The sequence below is a fragment of the Patella vulgata genome, chromosome 2 (genome assembly GCF_932274485.2).
Source record: "Patella vulgata chromosome 2, xgPatVulg1.2, whole genome shotgun sequence".
Lineage (NCBI taxonomy): Eukaryota > Metazoa > Mollusca > Gastropoda > Patellidae > Patella > Patella vulgata.
In genome coordinates, this window is record NC_065880.2 from 68,594,842 (window position 1) to 68,616,568 (window position 21,727).

The 21,727-nt window shown below is 35.7% G+C and overlaps 1 protein-coding gene across 1 annotated transcript; it reads left to right on the top strand.

Moving 5' to 3' along the window:
* The first annotated feature begins 8,577 nt into the window (after window positions 1-8,577).
* LOC130010932 (myosin heavy chain, striated muscle-like) lies at window positions 8,578-15,329 on the top strand. Its single transcript, XM_056099191.1, has 13 exons — window positions 8,578-8,775; window positions 9,666-9,809; window positions 10,050-10,234; window positions 10,494-10,611; window positions 10,859-10,951; window positions 11,070-11,133; window positions 11,270-11,368; window positions 11,476-11,579; window positions 11,787-11,919; window positions 12,088-12,356; window positions 12,473-12,649; window positions 12,996-13,107; window positions 15,319-15,329. The coding sequence occupies exons 1-13, from the start codon at window positions 8,578-8,580 to the stop codon at window positions 15,327-15,329; spliced, it is 1,707 nt and encodes a 568-aa protein (XP_055955166.1).
* Window positions 15,330-21,727: the final 6,398 nt, after the last annotated feature.

Below are 21,727 nucleotides of genomic sequence, written 5' to 3' on the forward strand. Positions count from 1 at the left end.
GCTTCAATGTAAACTTGCTGATGCTGAACAATATTAAGATCAATAACTTATCTTTAATCTTATTATATAATGTATAATATTATCTTTACAGACGTAAGCTTCAATGTAAACTTGCTGATGCTGAACAAAATGTTGATGCTGCCAATATTAAGATCAATAACTTAGAGAAAACCAAATACAGAATGCAGACTGAGATGGAAGATCTTATGATTGAAGTCGAGAGAGTAAGTTAATGATAATAGAAATTTAATATTGTGCAGTTCCCTTTTTATATCATTCACAGATTTTCTTTGTAGTTTAAAAAAAACAGTATACGCAAAATCGTTAATTTGATTATTTCCAGGCCAACACCAGTGCCAATATACTGGAGAAGAAACAACGTAGTTTCGATAAAACTACGTCCGAATGGCAGTCAAAATTCACTGATATACAATATGAGTTGGAGAACTCACAGAAAGAATGCCGCGGACTGTCTGCCGAGCTATTCCGAACCAAAACCAAAGATGTTGAAACTTTGGATCGTGTCGAAGCCTTGAGACGGGAAAACAAAAACTTAGCTGGTGAGTTTTTCAGTTGTAATGTTTAAGTAAATTTGTAAAATCTAGGTTTGTGTATTGGCAAAAGTCAGCATTGTGTTAAAAAATTAAGATTTTATTTTTGTGTAATTGATTTCTGTCGATCAAGCATATCAATATGATTTAATTAACTTCTTAATGATAAAAAATATCACCATATATGATGCACAAACTTGTATATCTGATCATATTCCAATTTTTTCAACAAAGATGAAATCCGTGAATTGACTGATCAACTAAGTGAAGGAGGAAGAAGTGTCCACGATGTCGAGAAAGCTAGAAGACGAATTGAAATGGAGAAGGAGGAACTTCAAGCTGCTTTGGAAGAAGCCGAAGCTACCCTTGAACAAGAAGAAGCTAAAGTCATGAGAGCTCAATTGGAAATCTCCCAGGTCCGCCAAGAAATCGAGAGGCGTGTCAATGAGAAGGAAGAAGAGTTTGAAAATACCAGGTAAATTATATCATCAGCTTAGATGACAGATATATGCTTCACTAACAAAAGTCCATTCAATATTTTTATTCAGTGTCAAACCAGAAAAATCATTATAAATAACCACTACATTCTCTTTAATAAAGTGGCTTTTATTGTATTACAGACGAAACCACCAACGAGTTATTGAATCTATGCAAGCATCCCTAGAGGCTGAAACAAAGGGTAAAATTGAAGCCATGAAAATCAAGAAGCAATTGGAACATGACATCAATGGACTGGAAATCGCCCTTGATGGTGCCAACCGAAGCCGAGTAGATATTGAGAAGACTATTAAAAGATATCAATTGCAAATAACCGTAAGTACCATTCATGACTGCAACTTAGCTGTTATATTAAGTTTGAGGCTGAAGTTCCATTTCAACAAATACAATATATTTGAAGAAATTTATATATATATATTTTTTTTGACGTTTGCAGGAAATCGAATCTCGGTGCGAGGATGAAAAGCGACAGAGAGATGAAGCACGCGAGTCCTACAGTATGGCCGAACGACGATGTGCTGTTATCAGTGGCGAAGTCGAGGAATTCAGAACAGCCCTGGAACAGGTACTCATTTAAGAATAGCTGCTTTATGTCTTCTTTGAAATTATATTGATTGGTAAGACTTACTTATAATTTAATACTTATTATTTTCTACTTGAATTATTCAGGCTGAAAGAGCTAGAAAAACAGCTGACAGTGAAATCATGGATGCTAATATCCGTGTGAGTGAGATGACTGCTCAGATGAACTCTTTTAATGGTCAAAAGAGAAAATTGGAATGCGATGTCGCCACCATGCAGTCTGATTTGCATGATATGCATTCAGAACTTCGTGCTTGTGATGATCGATGCAAAAAGGCCGTATGTGACGCTGCACGTTTAACAGAGGAATTACGAAGCGAGCGGGAACACAGTATGCAGATTGAAAAGATCCGAAAGAACTTAGAATGTACCACCAAAGATCTCCAGATACGAATTGACGAAGCTGAAGCCCAGGGCTTGAAGGGAGGAAAGCGGCTTGTGCAAAAACTTGAACAAAAAGTACGAGAACTCCAAACTGAGCTGGAAACTGAACAACAACGTCATGGTGAAACTGAAAAGAATATGAGAAAAGCTGACCGACGTCTGAAGGAGCTTCTCTTCCAATCAGATGAAGACAAGAGAATCCAGGAACATCAACAGGCATTAGTTGAAAAACTGCAGGATAAGACAAAAACTTACAAAAAGCAAATTGAAGAAGTGGTACGTATTTCGTTACTATCAATTATACAACAACCTAAATGTTTCATTATTTCGTGCTTTCATAATATGGACCGTTTAAATTTGTCTGCATTTGTATTTTCAGGAGGAAATTGCTGCTATTAACTTAGCCAAATTCCGTAAAATCCAAAGTGAATTGGAAGATGCCGAAGAGAGAGCTGACGCTGCCGAAAGTGCCTCCAATAAACTTCGCGCCAAAAGCAGGAGTTCGGTGTCCCAGACTCGTTCAAGCTCTGTATCAAGAATCACATCTGTAAAATTTTCTTAAGGTACGCAACTGTTGTAAACTAGCATTTTGATCTAACTGCAGTCTAATTTCCCACATTCTGTCAACTGATACGAATTGTTTTATTGAAGTTTGGTGCGTGATGATAAATGCTACTTCTGTGATGTCTGTTTGCTATACGTTCGTCTTCCCAAGTATTAGTATTTAGGAGAACTGAATTCTTCTGAATTGATATTTTTGTAAATGAATTATAGGAGGTTATATTTAATCATGGTTATGGGTATCTGTTTATTTGTCCCCAAACTGCTAAATTGTCGCAGCGGATGCTTAAGTCACGGACACATAACAGATACCTCGAGATATTGATGAGTTCTCAGATACCTGCTTAACTCTAGTGAGTAAAGTCGCACCGGATTAATCGATTAGAATGTTTGTACTTTATCAACTTATTTTTTTCAGGCGATTTGGCCATTATGATGTATCCATTGATTTAACTACATGGTGGTAATATTGTGTGTTCGGCTGACTTTGCTAATAAATATAAACTCAGTTTCCTTGATGTTTCGGAAGTTCGAAAGCCAATTAAACAGCGTTCGTCACTTGATAAATATTAATGTATTTATATGTAATTGTATAAATAATTCCATAATTAACTTATTCCTATTTATTGTATACATGTCGTTGTTGATATGTTAATAAAATCTGCTTTACCTTAATAAATATTATGTTTGTTTCGAACATATACGCTTTAAATAAGATGACTTCTATAATGCGGGGTCAGAAGCAAGTGTATGCATTTCTAGCGGACCAAAATTATCAGCAAGAATGTTGTCCAGAATTCTTCAAATTTACTTGAAGATTAAAGATGACTAACTCTGTATCAGTCTTTACCCATACCCTGTTCAATTATGCAATTCTCGTTGGTGAATATGTCGGACAGATGCAAGCTTTGTTTTTTCCAGCGGAGATTCCCGTAACCCTCCAATGCAACACGTGTTGAAGGCGTCGAAATAAACATGTCTGCTTGGACACAGAGAGAGAGAAATAGGGTCTAACCTCCACTCGACACAAACTAGGTTATTTCGGGGTCTTTAGCAGTGGGAGGAAACCGGAGGACCCGGAGAAAACTCACGAGGTTGAACAGGCGATCCTACTCCCTGTCACGTACAACCGGGGAATCGAAACCACGCCAGTTGACTCAATGACAGACCTTATGATACAGCGCGCACGTGCTAACCATTCGGTCCCCCCCCCCCCTAACATGTCTGGGTGTTTGCCTATGCTATAAATAGTCTTCACAATTGTCAATTCGCTCGGGTAACTAAAGAATGAAAGTACCTAAGGAAACCCAGTGATTAGATTATTTTCATACATTTGGCATTTATATTTAAACTCACTGCCCAAAAATAATATATATTCAACAAGAACTACTTCAAAGTAGAAAAAGTAAATATTTTCTTTAAGACCATACAGAATATTCAGTTTGGTAAAATAATTATCATACACTGGTAGAATTCACTATGTTGCGTTATATTCAACTAACTGGGCTAATAAAGGCGTGCAAACACCATACCGTGTAATATGAGGGGAAATTTCCCGGACAGCGGCGCTACGTAAGGGTGCAAACCAGTGTGCACACGTGGCCTCGTTTTTTTCGTACAATCTGAACTTTCTCGGCCAAAACCCGGATCAAACATGGGACCTACAGGTTAGCACCCCAATGTCTTACTTATTGAGTAAGGTCCAGATCATTTTTTTCGTACATTCTGAACTTTCTCGGCCAAAACCCGGATCAAACATGGGACCTACAGGTTAGCACCCCAATGTCTTACTTATTGAGTAAGGTCCAGATCATTCATGATCTGTTGACGAGCAAGTTAGCACCTAGAATGAAGGCGACACGTTCTGATACAAAATGAAATGAAATGGGGTTTAACTTCAGACTGTTCAACACCGAATGCGCTAATGGGGGAAATTTTGCCCGGACAGCGACACTACGGCCTACTCTTATATCGATTTCCATCTATCAAGGGGTCTTCTACGTGCACGCTGATGTGTACACGGGACCTGGGGTATTCGTCCTTGCCACACCCTCGTCCTGTACCACTGACAAACGGGAACCATACCGGAAAATCCCAATGAACATGGGAGCGCCAAGTTAGCGAATTAACGTCTTATTCACTGAGCCACAGGGGCTCCCACGTTGTGATACAAAGATTGCATCATGTAATACAAGATCTATCCAAAAACCATTTAATATTCCTAACCTGTTAGATTTGTAAAATACGTCTTATACTCCTCGCAGCTTTCCATCTGAAGCGCTTTGTCATTAAATAAAACCTACCATTGCGGCCAACAGCTTGTTCAAATTTTCTATATAGTTAGCTATATTTAAACAGATCTCAGGATGGGATGGGGTATGGGATGGGGTATGGGATGAAACACAAAACCGGCTCCGATTCAGAAATCAGAATTTATTTGTATTTCATACAATTCTTACAAGCATATAATGAAATGGGGTTTAACGTCCTACTGGGCTAATGATGACGGGCATACGCCATATATTGTGCTATGAGAGAACTTTTGCCTGGGCAGCGGCACTACGACCTAACCTGATATCGAATTCAAACTCCCAAGGGATCTTTTAGGGGCATGCCAATGTGTACACATGACCTCGGTTTTTCGTCCCATCCGAACGACTAGACAGTTGTCCTTGTCAGGCACTCCCGTGTTTGACAGTTGAGCATTATGATTATGGAGCAGTTAAGATCAGAATCTGAACTGGGGATGGGGCGCAAAAACTCAAGCGGGGCTCAAAAGCTCTAAACCCATGAAGCAAAGCGTTTCATTGTGTCCCTTTAACTTACTCTCTTCACAGCTCACATAATATAGGCTACTAAAGGCATAATTACAAGTTAATGATGTCCACAATATTCCGACAAACACCAGTTTCTTGTGGGAATTTCTAAATATCAATTCAACAGTTAATGAAATAATTTATGTGCAACACTGGAGCCAGCTTTTTGAGCCCACCGAAAACTGTTTGTATAATTACTATCGTTTCTTTCACTTTACAATTTATGAATAAAACCTTTACAACTGATAATTAAAATCTTTACAACTGATGAATAAAACCTCCAAACTAGTATGATATATAAAAATTCTACTCCATCAAGTGGGGTCGGATGATGGAATTTTAGTTCCTAAAACAAACATTGTACGTAGCCAACGATTATCAAATACAACTGATGCCATGTTATTTTTGATTCATTACTCTGATTTTATAGAGCTGCTTGATCTGAAAATACATGGCCGAGCGAAGCTAAGAGCAAATGTTATTTTCTATCTTTTAAATGTTTGCCCCCCTCCCCCAACCCCGCGCTACCTTAACTGCACTAGTAATAGTAAACAAAGGAAGAGGATTTATAAAGCAAGGAAGCAAGAATATTTTATGTATGACTGTAGTTTTAAATACGAATGCCGTGGACGCATTAGAGGATATAAGGGCGGCTATATTTAATTTAATTACTGTGTTTCTGTGGATAACTGTAGTTGGAATTCATAGCTATCTAAACTAGGCAAATAAAAAAAGACTGAACTCCCTACCACCCACCCTAAAAACCAAACACATAAATTAACAAACAAAACAACATAAAACTGGATTAAAATCGGTTGTAAATAATTTAAATTCTACGAAAGTATATGTAATTAATTTTAATGAAAGTATAATTTTCAATAATGCCCTAGACTAACATAATTATCCCGCAAAACGAAACAAAAAACAACAACAAAAACAAACACACAAATTAACAAACAAAACAACAGGTTATAATTTGTAACGGCTGAATCAGCAAGTATGTCTCAAGATTTCTCCAGACCCATAAACCAAAATAAATAAATAAAATAAAAACAAACACACAATTAACAAACAAAACACCATAAAACTCAATTAAAATCGGTTTTAAATAAGTTCAAAGTCCTACGATAATATATGTAATTAATTTTATCAAACACACTAACATAATTATCGTAGACCCCCCCCCCCCCCCCAAAAAAAAAAGAGGAAAAAAGAAAAACAAATTATAATAAAATCACACACACAAATTAACAAACAAAACAACATAAAACAGGATAAAAATCGGTTTTAAATAATTTCAAAGGGCTACGAAAGTATATACAATCAATTTTATCAAATATAATTTTCACCAACACCCCAGACTAACATAATTATTGTAAACCAAAACAAAAAAATTAACATCAAACACACAAACTAACAAAAAAATATAACATAAAACTGAATTAAAATCAGCTTTAAAGAATTTTAAAATCCTACGAAAATAATGTAATAAATTTTATCAAATATAATTTTCAAAAATGCCCTAGACTTACATAATTATCGTAAAACAAAAACAAACACACAAATTAACGAACAAAACAACATAATACCAGTTATAATTTGTCTCAGATTTCTCAAGCCCCGTTCGATCTCGGCGTTGTCGAGAAAGTTAATCATCTGGGTTTTCCGGTGTGGCTTCCACTTATCAATTATGCAGGAAAGAAGGTCTAGCAAGGAATAACGTATAGTCGTTTGGATGGGACGAAAAAACCGAGGTCCTGTGTTCACATTGGCGGGCACGTTAAACAACCCTTGGCAGTTGGAATTCGATATAAGAGTAAGCCGCAGAACCGCTGTCCGGGCAAACTTCCCTCATAACACACTGTATGGCGCATAAATGTCTTCATTAGCCCAGTCAGTTGTAGGACGTTGGGGATGCTTTTTGGTCGTGCAATTAAGCATTTAGACTGGAGTCGCAGTGGCTCTTTGCGTATGGCGATGGCTCACTAACCAGGAGGTCCGGGATTCGATCCCGGTGTTAGTAGAGAAAGTTACCCGGAATTTACAGAACGGGGAGATTTGCAACGACAGGATCTAGTCTTTCGGATGGTTGCAAAAAACTGGGGTTCCGTGTACAAATTGGTGTCCACGTAAAAGACCAAATGACTGCTGAAATTAGAGATAAAATCAGTATGCAATAGCACTAGCGCCGCTGTCCGGCAAATTTGCCTCATATGCCGGTCTTCAATAGCAGAGTCGGTGCAGAAAAGTAGAGCATTAAATACCATTACATATCATTTCCAAACATGTGGCCACACATTGAACACAAACCAATGTATCGTCTTAACTAATGTGTTTAAAATTAAACAAATTACAGTGTTGTAACAATTAATGCTATCTTTCTCTCTATATAATTATATTGTATCTAATTACTATTATTATCTATAATTACACAACATATCTACTCTTCTACATGCAATCTCCTTATACAGTAGCTGCCTTATCTGTCTTTACACTCACCTTGATTGGTTCATGATCTTATCTTGTCCAATCAGAAGATGTGTTTAATAATAACACAGTGGGGTATGTTCAGGAAGATGCGCTTATATACCGAGAAGAAATCGTGTATCTTCACAACTGACTTGTCCAGCGTAAGTACACGTATGTTCTGTTGGGTTACAAAACAGAAAATGAATCTAACGTTCGGTTTTACTGTATGTTTCCTTTACCAGGTCTGAATGAACGTTCCATTAATTTAATAACAAAATTACTTTTGATTGTTTAAAACTTTTCTACATTTTCCAATGAAATTAGATTTAGTTGTAAAAAATAATATATATTCTTTGTAGTATTCTTAAACCAGGAACTGGTCTCATAGACATTATAATCTGGTTCCATAGACTTGGTAATCTTGGTGTGACGTTCTTTAGAAAATGCCCTTAGACTTCGCCAATCAGCGTTCGATCCACATGTTTGTTCTGTGAACAAATGTTCGTCGATTGACGGACTTCAGTTTTGATATTGTACGGTCGCACCTGGTATAATTACAACTTGAATTTCAAGTAGGATTATCATTTAACCAACAAATATAATAGTTAATAATTCATAAGTAACACTGAATCTGTTTTTATTATTATTTCAGTGAGTTGGTTGTCAGTATAATATCTTAATCCTTTTGATTAATAATAACTAATCTAAACGTCATCATGTCTTCTTACGATCCCAATGATCCCGACTTCCAATATTTGGCTGTCGACCGTAAGAAGATGATGAAGGAACAGACTCAAGCTTTCGATGGTAAAAAAGCTTGTTGGGTTCCAGATGAAAAGGACATGTTTTTGCCTGCTGAGATCACCAGTTCAAAGGGCGATGACATCACAGTCAAAATAACTACCACCAATGAAGTATGTATTCATTTTATTTCAATCTCTAATCACTTTGATCTTGATTGAATGACCGCGTGTAAAACTAATCTTAATTTTTAAAATATGAGTAGATATGTATCGCTCAAATGAAACTCGAATAAAAAAATGAAATCTCACTGATCAATTATAACTTTATAATAAGATGCACTATGTAAGATAATAGTTCCAAAATAGATCATGCAAAAGGAATATATTGAAAATTTCATTCAAATTACTATATTCTGAGCGAAGTTTTGACAGGTGAAATGAAATGGGGGTTATCGTCCTACTGTTCTGCTCCAACTGGGCTAATGAAGACGGCATGCGCCATACAGTGTGCTATGAGGGAAATTTTGCCTGAGTAGAGGCACTGACCTATTCTTATATCGAATTCCAACTGCCAAGGGATCTTTTACGTGTACGCCAATGTATAAACCTCGGTTTTTCGTCCATCTGAACGATTAGACACCTGTCCTTGTCAGGCCCTCCGCCCTGCACCACTGACAAGGAGAAACCACGTCGGAAAATCCTGATGAACTTTCTCGGTCAATGCAGGTATCGAACACTTGACGTCCGGGCTAGAGAGCCACCGTCTTACCCACTTAGCCACCGTGGCTCCTTTGACAATATGTGGCAAAGACTGGTTATTATCGTAGCAACGCCACTTGTTAATCGAGAATAAGCATCGATTCACCATTTTTAAATTAAATCATTAAATGGCGACCGTATTTTAATCCGTTTAAATCTCCGCCATCCGATGAACTAGAGAGCTGTTTAGGCTTACCATGTGAATAAATGTCTAAATAATAGTTTAAATAACATTTGAAACCAAAATAAATGGGAAGATTTAGCTCTTACATAATGCACCTTAAAATATGGTTTCCTTTCAGTCAAGAACTGTGAAGAAAGACAGTATTCAACAGATGAATCCTCCTAAATATGAGAAGATCGAAGATATGGCCAATATGACCTACCTGAACGAGGCTTCAGTTTTACATAATCTTAAATCTCGTTATACGGCCGGTCTAATATATGTAAGTTCTATTTCTATTAATGTATATTATCAACCCCCCCCCCCCCCCTCCCGACAAGAAATCCCTTATACGTTTTTCACATTGAAATCAACAAAGTTTTTCTGGAATACATTTTATCAACAACCCCGAAAAACGCCATTTTGAACTATTCTATTTTGATATAGTAATATAGATATTTAATTGTATTATAGTGTTATGTTATGAATTTTATTTCTTCTTTGTTATTTCTTTTTAATATAGACTTACTCTGGTCTGTTCTGTGTAGCTGTGAATCCCTACCGACGTCTACCTATTTACACCATGAGTGTTATCTCTAAATATAGAGGTAAACGAAAGATGGAAATGCCTCCCCATTTATTTGCTATTGCTGATAACGCCTACCAATCTATGGTACAAGAACGTGAAAACCAATCTGTTTTAATTACGTAAGTAAAAATTAATATGCCCGTTATTTGCTACAGTGGATTCTTGCAAGGTGGAACACTTTCACCAGTTTGATCAGTTTTTAAATCAATCGTTTTGAAAACAAAATTGCACATAATGTCGTTAAGGACTTTTAGCCGTTAATGATTTTTAGCAAATCCGAATAGTGAAAAATATGCATTATAAATCATTTTACATTAGTTAGCCTAATTATTACGTATTATCATTTCGACACAAAACTGTTATAAATTTATATTCCAGTGGTGAATCTGGTGCTGGTAAAACTGAAAATACAAAGAAAGTTATTATGTACTTCGCTCAAGTTGCCGCAATGGGTCACAAATCAGCTGAAGAGGAAGAGGCTAATAACAGTAAAAAGGTAATATGTTTTCGACATTTTAAATAGATCAAATTTGCATCTAATTTAATTCTTTCAATAGTCAAACAGACAATTTGTATATGTTTTAAAAACTCCCGGTTGGATTATAACTCATGTAATTATAAATTATCAGATCTTTTCTGAATAAAAACGTATGGTTGAATTGACAATATCAACCAAAACAACTCTTGTCATATATTCTACATATCTGACTTTATTTTAATAGAAAACTCTATGTTAAATTTAGGGAACATTGGAAGACCAGATTGTACAATGTAATCCAGTACTTGAGGCCTACGGTAACGCCAAGACAACCCGTAACAACAACTCTTCTAGATTCGTAAGTATACACAAATGAAATATATTAAAATTAAGTATAGGTTTTGTATGTTTGCCCTACCTACGCAATCAATGCATTCGCTACTTGTACTGAAACATGTTATTTACTTTCATTTTAGGGTAAATTTATCCGTATCCATTTTGGTACTCAAGGTAAAATCTCTGGTGCTGATATTGAACAATGTAAGTAGAAGTATAGAATTATATTTAACATCACGCCCTGTAAATGTAAATTGACTATATTTTGTTTTAAAAGCTCAACTCAAACAATTATTTGATTATCTAGTCATTTAATTCATTTCAATGATTTTATTTACAGATTTGTTGGAGAAATCTCGAGTCACCTTCCAGCAACCTGCTGAAAGAAACTATCATATTTTCTACCAGCTTCTGTCTAATGCTATTCCAGAATATAATGGTGAGGATAATACCAGATAACCCAAAAATAACAAAAAACTTTACATCAAAGGAAACCCATGATTAATGTTTTATGATTTTAAACATCTTAAATCTTTTTATTAACAGAGAAACTATTGGTGAACCCTGACCCAGCTTTATACTCATTTATAAACCAGGGATGTCTGACTGTTGATAATATTGATGATGTTCAGGAAATGAAAGATACTGATGTAAGTAATTTACCTGATGAATAGAAAGTAATTTCAAATAAAAAATTAGAACAAATTTACAATCAGAAACTCAACAGTACGCTAAACATTCTCGCCCCTGTGCTTATAATTATGGGTTGCTTTTACTTATATTTATAGGTTACCTTTACTTATATTCATAGGTTGCTTTTATTTATATCTATAGGTTGTCTTTACTTATATTTATAGGTTGCTTTCGATGTTTTGGGTTTTTCCACTGAAGAGAAACATGGTGTCTTTAAATGTACTGGTGCTATTCTCCATTTTGGTGAAATGAAATTCAAACAACGAGGAGAACAGGCTGAGTCCGATGGCAATGCTGGTAAATTTTTTGGTTATTCTGTTTATTGCCGTTTTTAAAGTACTGAGCAAGTTTTTTTTTTATAAACTGAGCAAGGTTATCACGGATAAAGTTTTGAAGCAAGTAATATCTACCCTATCAGTACCAATCTACATTTTTGTGTACATTTGATCAAATTAAACGTTTCAGAGGCTGAGAAGGTAGCTTTCTTATTGGGTATCAACTCAGGAGATATGATGAAAGGTTTGATCAAACCCAAGATCAAGGTCGGCACAGAATTTGTCACCCAAGGTAGAACCAAGGTTCAAGTCGTTAATTCTGTTGGTGCCTTGGCTAAATCTCTCTACGATCGTATGTTCAAGTGGATGGTTGTTCGACTCAACAAAACTCTGGATACAAAAGCAAAAAGGCAGTTCTTTATTGGTGTACTAGATATTGCTGGTTTTGAGATCTTCGATGTAAGTAAAATCTGTATTTTCTTGTTTAAATTACTAAGGTATAAACCAAAAAATGATCTTAAAACAAACCATTTATATTCAGACAACAATAAAAGAATTCTGGAAATTAATTTCAGTTCAACAGCTTTGAACAGTTGTGTATCAACTACACCAATGAACGTCTACAACAGTTCTTCAACCATCACATGTTTGTACTGGAACAAGAAGAATACAAAAAGGAAGGCATTGATTGGGAATTCATTGATTTTGGAATGGATTTACAAGCTTGTGTTGATCTTATTGAAAAGGTGGGTGTCAAGATAAAATGAATGGTGTTTAACGTCTCAATTCTCTGCAACGATTGAGCTAATAAAGAAGGGCGTACACCATATTGGTGAAATTTTGCACAGGCAGTGGCACCACGGCCTACTCTTATATCGAATTCCAAACTACACTGGATAATCCAGAGGAACTTTCTCGCCCAACACCTGGATCTAACCCCGGAGCCGCTGGTTAGCGAACCAGTGCATTTCTCACTGCGTGATACTTGATAAAAAATTCCATCCAAGTCATGGATGCCTATTATAGACTTTCATCTATCGAATCCAATGTAAAGTCGTGTATATAAATAAATACCACGCCTATGTATATTATTTTCAGCCAATGGGTATCTTGTCCATCCTAGAGGAAGAATGCATGTTCCCAAAAGCCGATGATAAGTCTTTCATGGATAAATTATACAGCAATCATTTGGGCAAATCACCAAACTTTGGTAAACCAGTTGGTAAGAAAGTGAAAGGCGAAGCTCACTTTGAACTTCATCATTATGCTGGCACTGTACCATACAGTATTACTTCCTGGTTAGAAAAGAACAAGGATCCCTTGAACGAAACCATCGTAGAACTCTTGGTTCACTCCAAGGAAGCTCTTGTAGCTTCTCTGTTTGCTCCTGCGGGTAAGACATTTTAATGCTATTTAAATAATGTTTGTTTAATTACAGCAACTGTGACTAAATATTTATCAAATAATATAATACTATAATAAAATGCGTAATAAGAATAACATTTGTCATCTATAGATCCTGGAGCAGCAGCTGGAGGTGCTACCAAAAAGAAGAAGAGTTCTGCTTTCCAGACAATTTCTGCTACTCACAGAGTAATATTTTTACTTCAATTCTTCTTCCAATAGGCGAATATATAATCTTGTTAATCTGTTAATCTCACATAACTGTAATGATACTTTTCGATTTGCAATTTTATGTCTCTACCATAATTTTCCCTTTAAAGTTTAATTTAAAATATATTTCAGGAATCTTTGAACAAACTGATGAAGAGTTTGTATACAACACATCCCCATTTCGTGCGATGTCTTATTCCCAATGAATTCAAACAGCCAGGCGAGGTTGATCCCCATTTGGTACTTCACCAGCTCCAGTGTAATGGTGTACTGGAAGGTATCCGTATTTGCCGAAAGGGATTTCCAAACAGAATCATCCACTCCGAATTTAAACAAAGATACTCTATCTTGGCTCCCAATGCTATACCTGATGGATTCGTTGACGGCAAGACTGTTGCCACGAAGATTCTCCAGGCATTGGAATTGGACACTAATGAATATAAATTGGGTTCTACTAAAGTTTTCTTCAAGGCTGGTGTTTTGGGATATCTTGAAGATCTTCGTGATGAACGATTGAGTAGTATAATTTCCATGTTCCAAGCTCACATTCGAGGTTATCTTGTAAAGAAATCTTACAAGAAACTCTGTGATAGAAGGTAAATCTTTTAAAGCTACATAGCAAGATAGTAAGAAATATCATCTAAAATCTACAGTACCACTATACCGAATATATCTACAGTAGGACATTGCCAAATCTATGTTTTAAAATCCTTAGTTGACAGTACCAACTATCGTATATCATTTTATACACTAATAACGAATATCAATAATTAAAACGTATATTTGAATTTGTGAATGGAATTACATACCCTTAATTTCTCTTTAATATTCAAGATGTCGTTCGACTTTTATTAGAATTAATAATTATGGTTTGGTCTTTTAACAGAGTTGGTCTCTCGGTCATCCAAAGAAATATCCGAAAATGGCTGGGCATGCGCAATTGGCTCTGGTGGAAGATGTACACCAAAGTCAAGCCTCTTTTGAATGTTGCCAGAGCTGAAGACGAGATAAAGCAGAAAGAAGAAATGTTTGAAAAAACTAAAATAGAACTGGAGAAAACAGAGAAGGTTAAAAAGGAGCTTGAAGAACAGAATACAGTTTTATTACAACAGAAAAACGATATGTTCATTCAACTCCAAGCTGAACAAGATAACGTTTCTGACTGCCAGGAGAAAATAGAAAAGCTTATCCTTCAAAAGATTGACTTTGAAACTCAAATTAAAGAATTTGAAGATCGCATTCTGGACGAGGAAAATGCTGTTGGTGGTCTTCAAAATAAAACGAAAGAACTTGAAAAGGCCAATGATGATCTACAAAATGATATTGGCGATCTCGAAACCTCTTTGGCTAAATCTGAACAAGAAAAAATAACCAAAGATAACCAGATTAAAACTCTGAATGATGAAATTGCTCAACAAGATGAAATGATCGGTAAACTCAATAAAGATAAGAAAAATATGGATGAAGCTAACAAGAAATTGACTGAAAGTCTACAAGCTGAAGAAGATAAAGTCAACCATTTTAGTAAGCTGAAGACTAAACTTGAACAAACTCTTGATGAGGTAATTTTCTTTGTTTTACACTTGATAAATAATATGCTTTATATTCTATATATTAATACAGCCATTTATTAATGTTGTCCGATATATTCTTTCTATGTTTTAATTTCAGCAACGGACCACTATTCCCATGTGACTATCGTCGAATGTTTTCTATGTGTTGTTTCCAATTTCAGTTACAAATCAGGACAATTTCAAATATGACTATCATCGAACAACTTTTGGTATATTTTTGTTTCCGCTTTCAGTTGGAGAATAATCTAGAACGTGAAAAGAAGGTTCGAGGAGACGTAGATAAAGTAAAAAGAAAGTTAGAACAGGATTTGAAAATGAATCAAGAATGTGTTGAAGAATTAGAAAGAATCAAAAGAGAATTGGAAGAAGGCATGAGAAAGAAGGATGTTGAAATCAATTCTCTTCACTCAAGAGTTGAAGATGAGCAGACAACTGTCAGTCAACTTCAGAAGAAAATCAAAGAACTTCAGGTAATGGGAATAACCAAAAGTCAAATCATTAACATATTTTGTAGAGTGCCACATCAATTATTTATTCGAGTAAATACAATCATAGTACATATGTATAATATCGTCACAGTTTTAGAAAACTATAAACCAACATGATGTATTTTTATTCTAGCTCACGATTGAGGAACTTGAAGAAGAACTTGCTGCCGAAAAGCAAGCAAGGTCAAAGGTAAGATCCCATCAAAGCATTAAACTTTTCAGAATAAATCGTATTATTATATTCTAATTGAGGCGTAAGATACAACATAACTCATTTTCAAATCATCGGATGTTGTCAAAAATAGAATTCTATATCAATTCATTTGCATCCAATTTTTAAAAAACTAAAATTTTTAACTCGAACAAAACACAGTAGTCTATGGAATAGTTTATAATTTGGATTTCTGTCATTTTGATGGATAGGTTGAGAAACAGCGAAATGAATTGGCCCACGAGATTGAAGATATCAGCGACCGACTGGATGAAGCCGGTGGTGCCACTTCTGCTCAGATTGAAATCAACAAGAAACGTGAACAGGAATTATTGAAACTTAGAAGAGATCTTGAAGAGAGTCAGTTACAACATGATACCCAGATTGCTAGTCTCAGAAAGAAACAACAAGATGCTGTTAATGAATTATCTGACCAGGTCGAGCAACTACAGAAGGTTAAGAGCAAGTGAGTATCTTCTATATAACGAAATTATGTCATTTAATAATTCTAGTAATTTAATCCAGTTACTACGCAAAGTTTCTAATAATATGGGTTACTATTAAATACAATTTATATTTTAGAGTTGAAAAGGAAAGACAACATTTGAAGTCCGAGATCGATGATTTATCTGCCCAACTTCAACATTCAAGCAAGAATAAGGTCAGAATATTTTATTTTGAAATGTACATCTGTAGTTGCAACAAAATTATCTATTCATTATGACGACACAATTTATAAATTTAATTGAGTTCGTCAGATTTTTTAACGCATTAATTCTCACCATACAACAAAACTTTCAGGGCATGTCCGAAAAGATGACGAAACAGGTAGAATCACAGATATCTGAATTTAATGCCAAAATTGAAGAAGGAACCAGAACTATCACCGAACTCCAATTCAGCAAGACTAAATTCCAGCAAGAAATTACTGAAATCACTCGACAACTTGAGGAGACTGAACATCGATTTAGTCAAATCAGTAAGGAGAAGACCAGCATCCAGTCTCAGTTTGAAGAAAGTAAGCGATCGCTTGAAGATGAAATTAGAATTCGTCAGAAACTGCAGAGTGAAATCCGTAACCTTACATCAGATTACGAGTCTATCCGTGATCAGTTTGAAGAAGAACAGGATATTAAGAGTAACATCCAGAGATTGTTGTCTAAAGCCACTACAGAGGCCCAGCAATGGAGATCTAAATACGAAAGTGAGGGAATTGCTCGAAGTGAAGAACTGGAAGAATCCAGGTTTGAAATAGATTATTACCAAATATCCGTTCAATTCATGACCCAATCTTTTAGGAAATTTGGGATATTTCTTGTAGTTCTGTTTGACTATATTTCTGTGTTTTCTTCTTCCCCTGTTATTTAATCTTATTATACAATGTATAATATTTTATTTTTTACAGACGTAAGCTTCAATGTAAACTTGCTGATGCTGAACAAAATGTTGATGCTGCCAATATTAAGATCAATAACTTAGAGAAAACCAAATACAGAATGCAGACTGAGATGGAAGATCTTATGATTGAAGTCGAGAGAGTAAGTTAATGATAATAGAAATTTAATATTGTGCAGTTCCCTTTTTATATCATTCACAGATTTTCTTTGTTGTTTAAAAAAAAACAATATACGCAAAATCTTTAATATTATGCAATTTGATTATTTCCAGGCCAACACCAGTGCCAATATACTGGAGAAGAAACAACGTAGTTTCGATAAAACTACGTCTGAATGGCAGTCAAAATTCACTGATATACAATATGAGCTGGAGAACTCACAGAAAGAATGCCGCGGACTGTCTGCCGAGCTATTCCGAACAAAGGCCAAAGATGTTGAAACTTTGGATCGTGTCGAAGCCTTGAGACGGGAAAATAAAAACTTAGCTGGTGAGTTTTTCAGTTGTAATGTATAAATAAATTTCTAAAATCGAGGTTTGTGTATTGGCAAAGGCAGCATTGTGTCAAAATATTAAGATTTTTGTGTAATCGATTCCTTTCGATTAAGCATATCAAGATGATTTAAATAACTAAATGATAAAACACATTCGCCATATATGCATGCACAAAGTTCTATATCTGATCATATTCAAATTTATTCAACAAAGATGAAATCCGTGAATTGACTGATCAACTAAGTGAAGGAGGAAGAAATGTCCACGATGTCGAGAAAGCTAGAAGACGAATTGAAATGGAGAAGGAGGAACTTCAAGCTGCTTTGGAAGAAGCCGAAACTACCCTTGAACAAGAAGAAGCTAAAGTTATGAGAGCCCAACTGGAAATCTCTCAGGTCAGGCAAGAAATCGAGAGGCGTGTCAATGAGAAGGAAGAAGAGTTTGAAAATACCAGGTAAATTATATCATCAGCTTAGATGACAGAAAAGTCCATACACCACTCAATATATTTATTCAGTATTTATTCATTTGCGTGTATTGTTTTACAGACGAAACCACCAACGAGTTATTGAATCTATGCAAGCATCCCTAGAGGCTGAAACAAAGGGTAAAATTGAAGCCATGAAAATCAAGAAGCAATTGGAACATGATATCAATGGACTGGAAATCGCCCTGGATGGTGCCAACCGAAGCCGAGTAGACATTGAGAAGACTATTAAAAGATATCAATTGCAAATAACCGTAAGTACCATTCATCCCTGCAACTTGGCTGTTACATTAATAGCCAGTTGCTTATTTGGCGTTTGCAATCTTAGCTATATACTATATACTTTTTTGACGTTTGCAGGAAATCGAATCTCGATGCGAGGATGAAAAGCGACAGAGAGATGAAGCACGTGAGTCCTACAGTATGGCTGAACGACGATGTAATGTTATCAGTGGTGAAGTCGAGGAACTCAGAACAGCCCTGGAACAGGTACCCATTTAAAAATAGTTGCTTTGTTTCTTTATTGAAATTATATTGATTGGTAAGACTTACCTATAATTTAATACTTAATATTTTCTACTTGAATTCTTTAGGCTGAAAGAGCTAGAAAAACAGCTGACAGTGAAATCATGGATGCTAATATCCGCGTGAGTGAGATGACTGCTCAGATGAACTCTTTTAATGGTCAAAAGAGAAAGTTGGAATGTGATGTCGCCACCATGCAGTCTGATTTACATGATATGCATTCAGAGCTTCGTGCTTGTGATGATCGATGCAAAAAGGCCGTATGTGACGCTGCACGTTTAACAGAGGAATTACGAAGCGAACAGGAGCACAGTATGCAGATAGAAAAGATCCGAAAGAACTTAGAATGTACCACCAAAGATCTCCAGATACGAATTGACGAAGCTGAAGCTCAGGGCTTGAAGGGAGGGAAGAGACTTGTGCAGAAACTTGAACAAAAAGTAAGAGAACTCCAATCTGAGCTGGAAACTGAACAACAACGTCATGGCGAAACTGAAAAGAATATGAGAAAAGCTGATCGACGTCTCAAGGAGCTTCTCTTCCAATCAGATGAAGACAAGAGAATCCAGGAACATCAACAAGCATTGGTTGAAAAACTGCAGGATAAGACAAAAACTTACAAGAAGCAAATTGAAGAAGTGGTACGTATTTGGTTACTATCAATTATTATTATTATTATAACACATTTCAAAAGCGCACAACTGCTACATACATGTGCTCCATTGCGCTCCATGGCGCTTCACAAAGGAATAGAGTGAGACAATATTACATGTACATAAGATAACGAGATAACAATATTACATGTACATAAAATACCGAGATAACAAAGGAAATAGTTGATAACATATAAATAAAAACTGTTATTTAGATAGAATTATATGTAATTAGAAATTAAAATAGATCTGGTTAATCTATATAAAAAGTGTCACTTGGTAAAAGCCTTTTTAAAATAAGTATGTTTTTAGTTTAGTTTGAAAAGTAGTAATAACGGTGACATTGGGAATTTGAATTGGTAATTGATTCCATAACAATGGTGCTTGTACATATGAATTATAAGAGCGCTGTTTTAATAATGACGTGTCAGTAGAGATCACCGATTTCTTGTGGGTTTATAGTATTCAAATAGGGCGGGGCCACAGTGTTAAGGCATTTAAACACAAGTAACAATATTTTGTGTCCTATTCTGCATGCTACTATACAACGGCCTTATGTTTTTTTCCCTACTTTCATAATATCGAAATTAGAACACAAATGGTTGGTTTAAATTTGTCTGCGTTTGAATTTTCAGGAGGAAATTGCTGCTATTAACTTAGCTAAATTCCGTAAAATCCAAAGTGAATTGGAAGATGCTGAAGAGAGAGCTGATGCAGCCGAAAGTGTCTCCAATAAACTTCGCGCCAAAAGCAGGAGTTCGGTCTCACAGACTCGCTCAAGCTCAGTATCAAGAATCACATCTGTAAGATTTTCTTAAGGTAGGCAACTTCAGTATACAAATTAAATACATGTACTAGCATTTTGATCGATCTGTTGTCTAATTCCCACATTCTGCCAACAGATACGAATTGTTCTATTGAAGTTCAGTGAGTGGTGATATATGTACATGTAGGGGTGCTGTGATTCCGGGGGATCAGTTTGCTATATATTAGTCTTCTCAAGTATTTATTTTTTATTATAAGAGGTTATATTTAATCATTTTTATGGGTATCTGTGCCTGTCATACTACAATGGCTTTACAGTCAAACCGCCGAATTTTCGCAATGGACACATAACAGATTCATCCAGATTTAGACTTTAACAAGTAAAGTTTCATGTTTGACTTTAACGAGTAAAGACGTACCGGATTAATCAAGATGGATGTTTAATACTTTATCAACTTATTTTTTCAGGCGATTTGGCTACGACGATCTGTCCATTGGTTTAATCATATGGTGGTAAAATCGTGTGCTCGGTTGACTTTGATTATAAATATAAACGCAGTTTCCTTGATGTTTCGAAAGTTCGAAAGCCGATTAAGCAGCTTTCGTCCATTGATAAACATTAATGTATTTATATCTAATTAATTATATATAATCAATTCCAATTAACTTATTCCTATTTATTGTATACATGTCTTTGTTGAAATGATAATAAAAACTGTTTTACCTTAGTAAATATTATGTGTATGTCGAACATATACGCTGTATATAATTGCGGGGTCTGAGGCAAGTGTATTTATCACAGACAGCAATCAGTAAGAATGTTGTCGTTCTCGTTCTGAAATGGGGGGGGGGGGGCGTGCGCGTGTGATCATAAGGTCGAGTGGTGTGGTTTCGATTCCCCGCTTGTACGTGACAAGGAGTAGGATAGCTTGTCCAATCCCGTGGGTTTCATCCCACTGTTAAAGACCCCTACGCGTTAGCGAATTATTGGAATAAAATTGGACCATATGTTAGCCCCGAAATGTCGAGTGGACGTTAAACCCCATTTCTCTCTCGCTGTTCAGAAATGTTCAAAGTATATCAGCTTAGCATGCGTGCTTTACATGCAAAGCATGAATATATATATATATAATAGCCATCAAACATTTGAAAAAGTTTACGCCAAAGCAAATTCATGATGACCTGATATACAAACATTACTTGACACTGGTCCTTCGTATAGTACAGTCAAACAATTGTTCTGAATTTACAAGGGGTGGGATCAGCACTGAGGAATAACCACGGTCTGGTCACCCATGTGAAATGACCATCAATAAATGACATAATAATACAGGACGGGCGATTAACTGTTAGACATTTTAGATAATGCACAGGATATTAGCAAAACGTCATTGGAACGAACATAAGTACATAAACAAGATGTCTGTCCGTTGGGTGCTCAGAATGTTGACTAAAGAACAAAAAGGTCATACAGATTCATAGTCAACAGAGATCCACGTGCTTTCTTTGGTCATATTGTTACTGGGTTCATCACTTCGACCTATAAAGACAAAAAGTCAAAGTATGCAGTGGAATTATATGGTGGGACTCTGAGGGTGTAATCATGATAGATTATCTAAAGAA

Bases quoted from the DNA above. Each gene is read 5' to 3' on its own strand.
- LOC130010932 (XM_056099191.1), top strand. From the start codon at position 8,578: ATGTCTTCTTACGATCCCAATGATCCCGACTTCCAATATTTGGCTGTC. The intron at 9,810-10,049 runs GTAAGTTCTATT...TTTTTAATATAG, and splicing joins ATACGGCCGGTCTAATATAT to ACTTACTCTGGTCTGTTCTG. The intron at 10,235-10,493 runs GTAAGTAAAAAT...TTTATATTCCAG, and splicing joins AACCAATCTGTTTTAATTAC to TGGTGAATCTGGTGCTGGTA.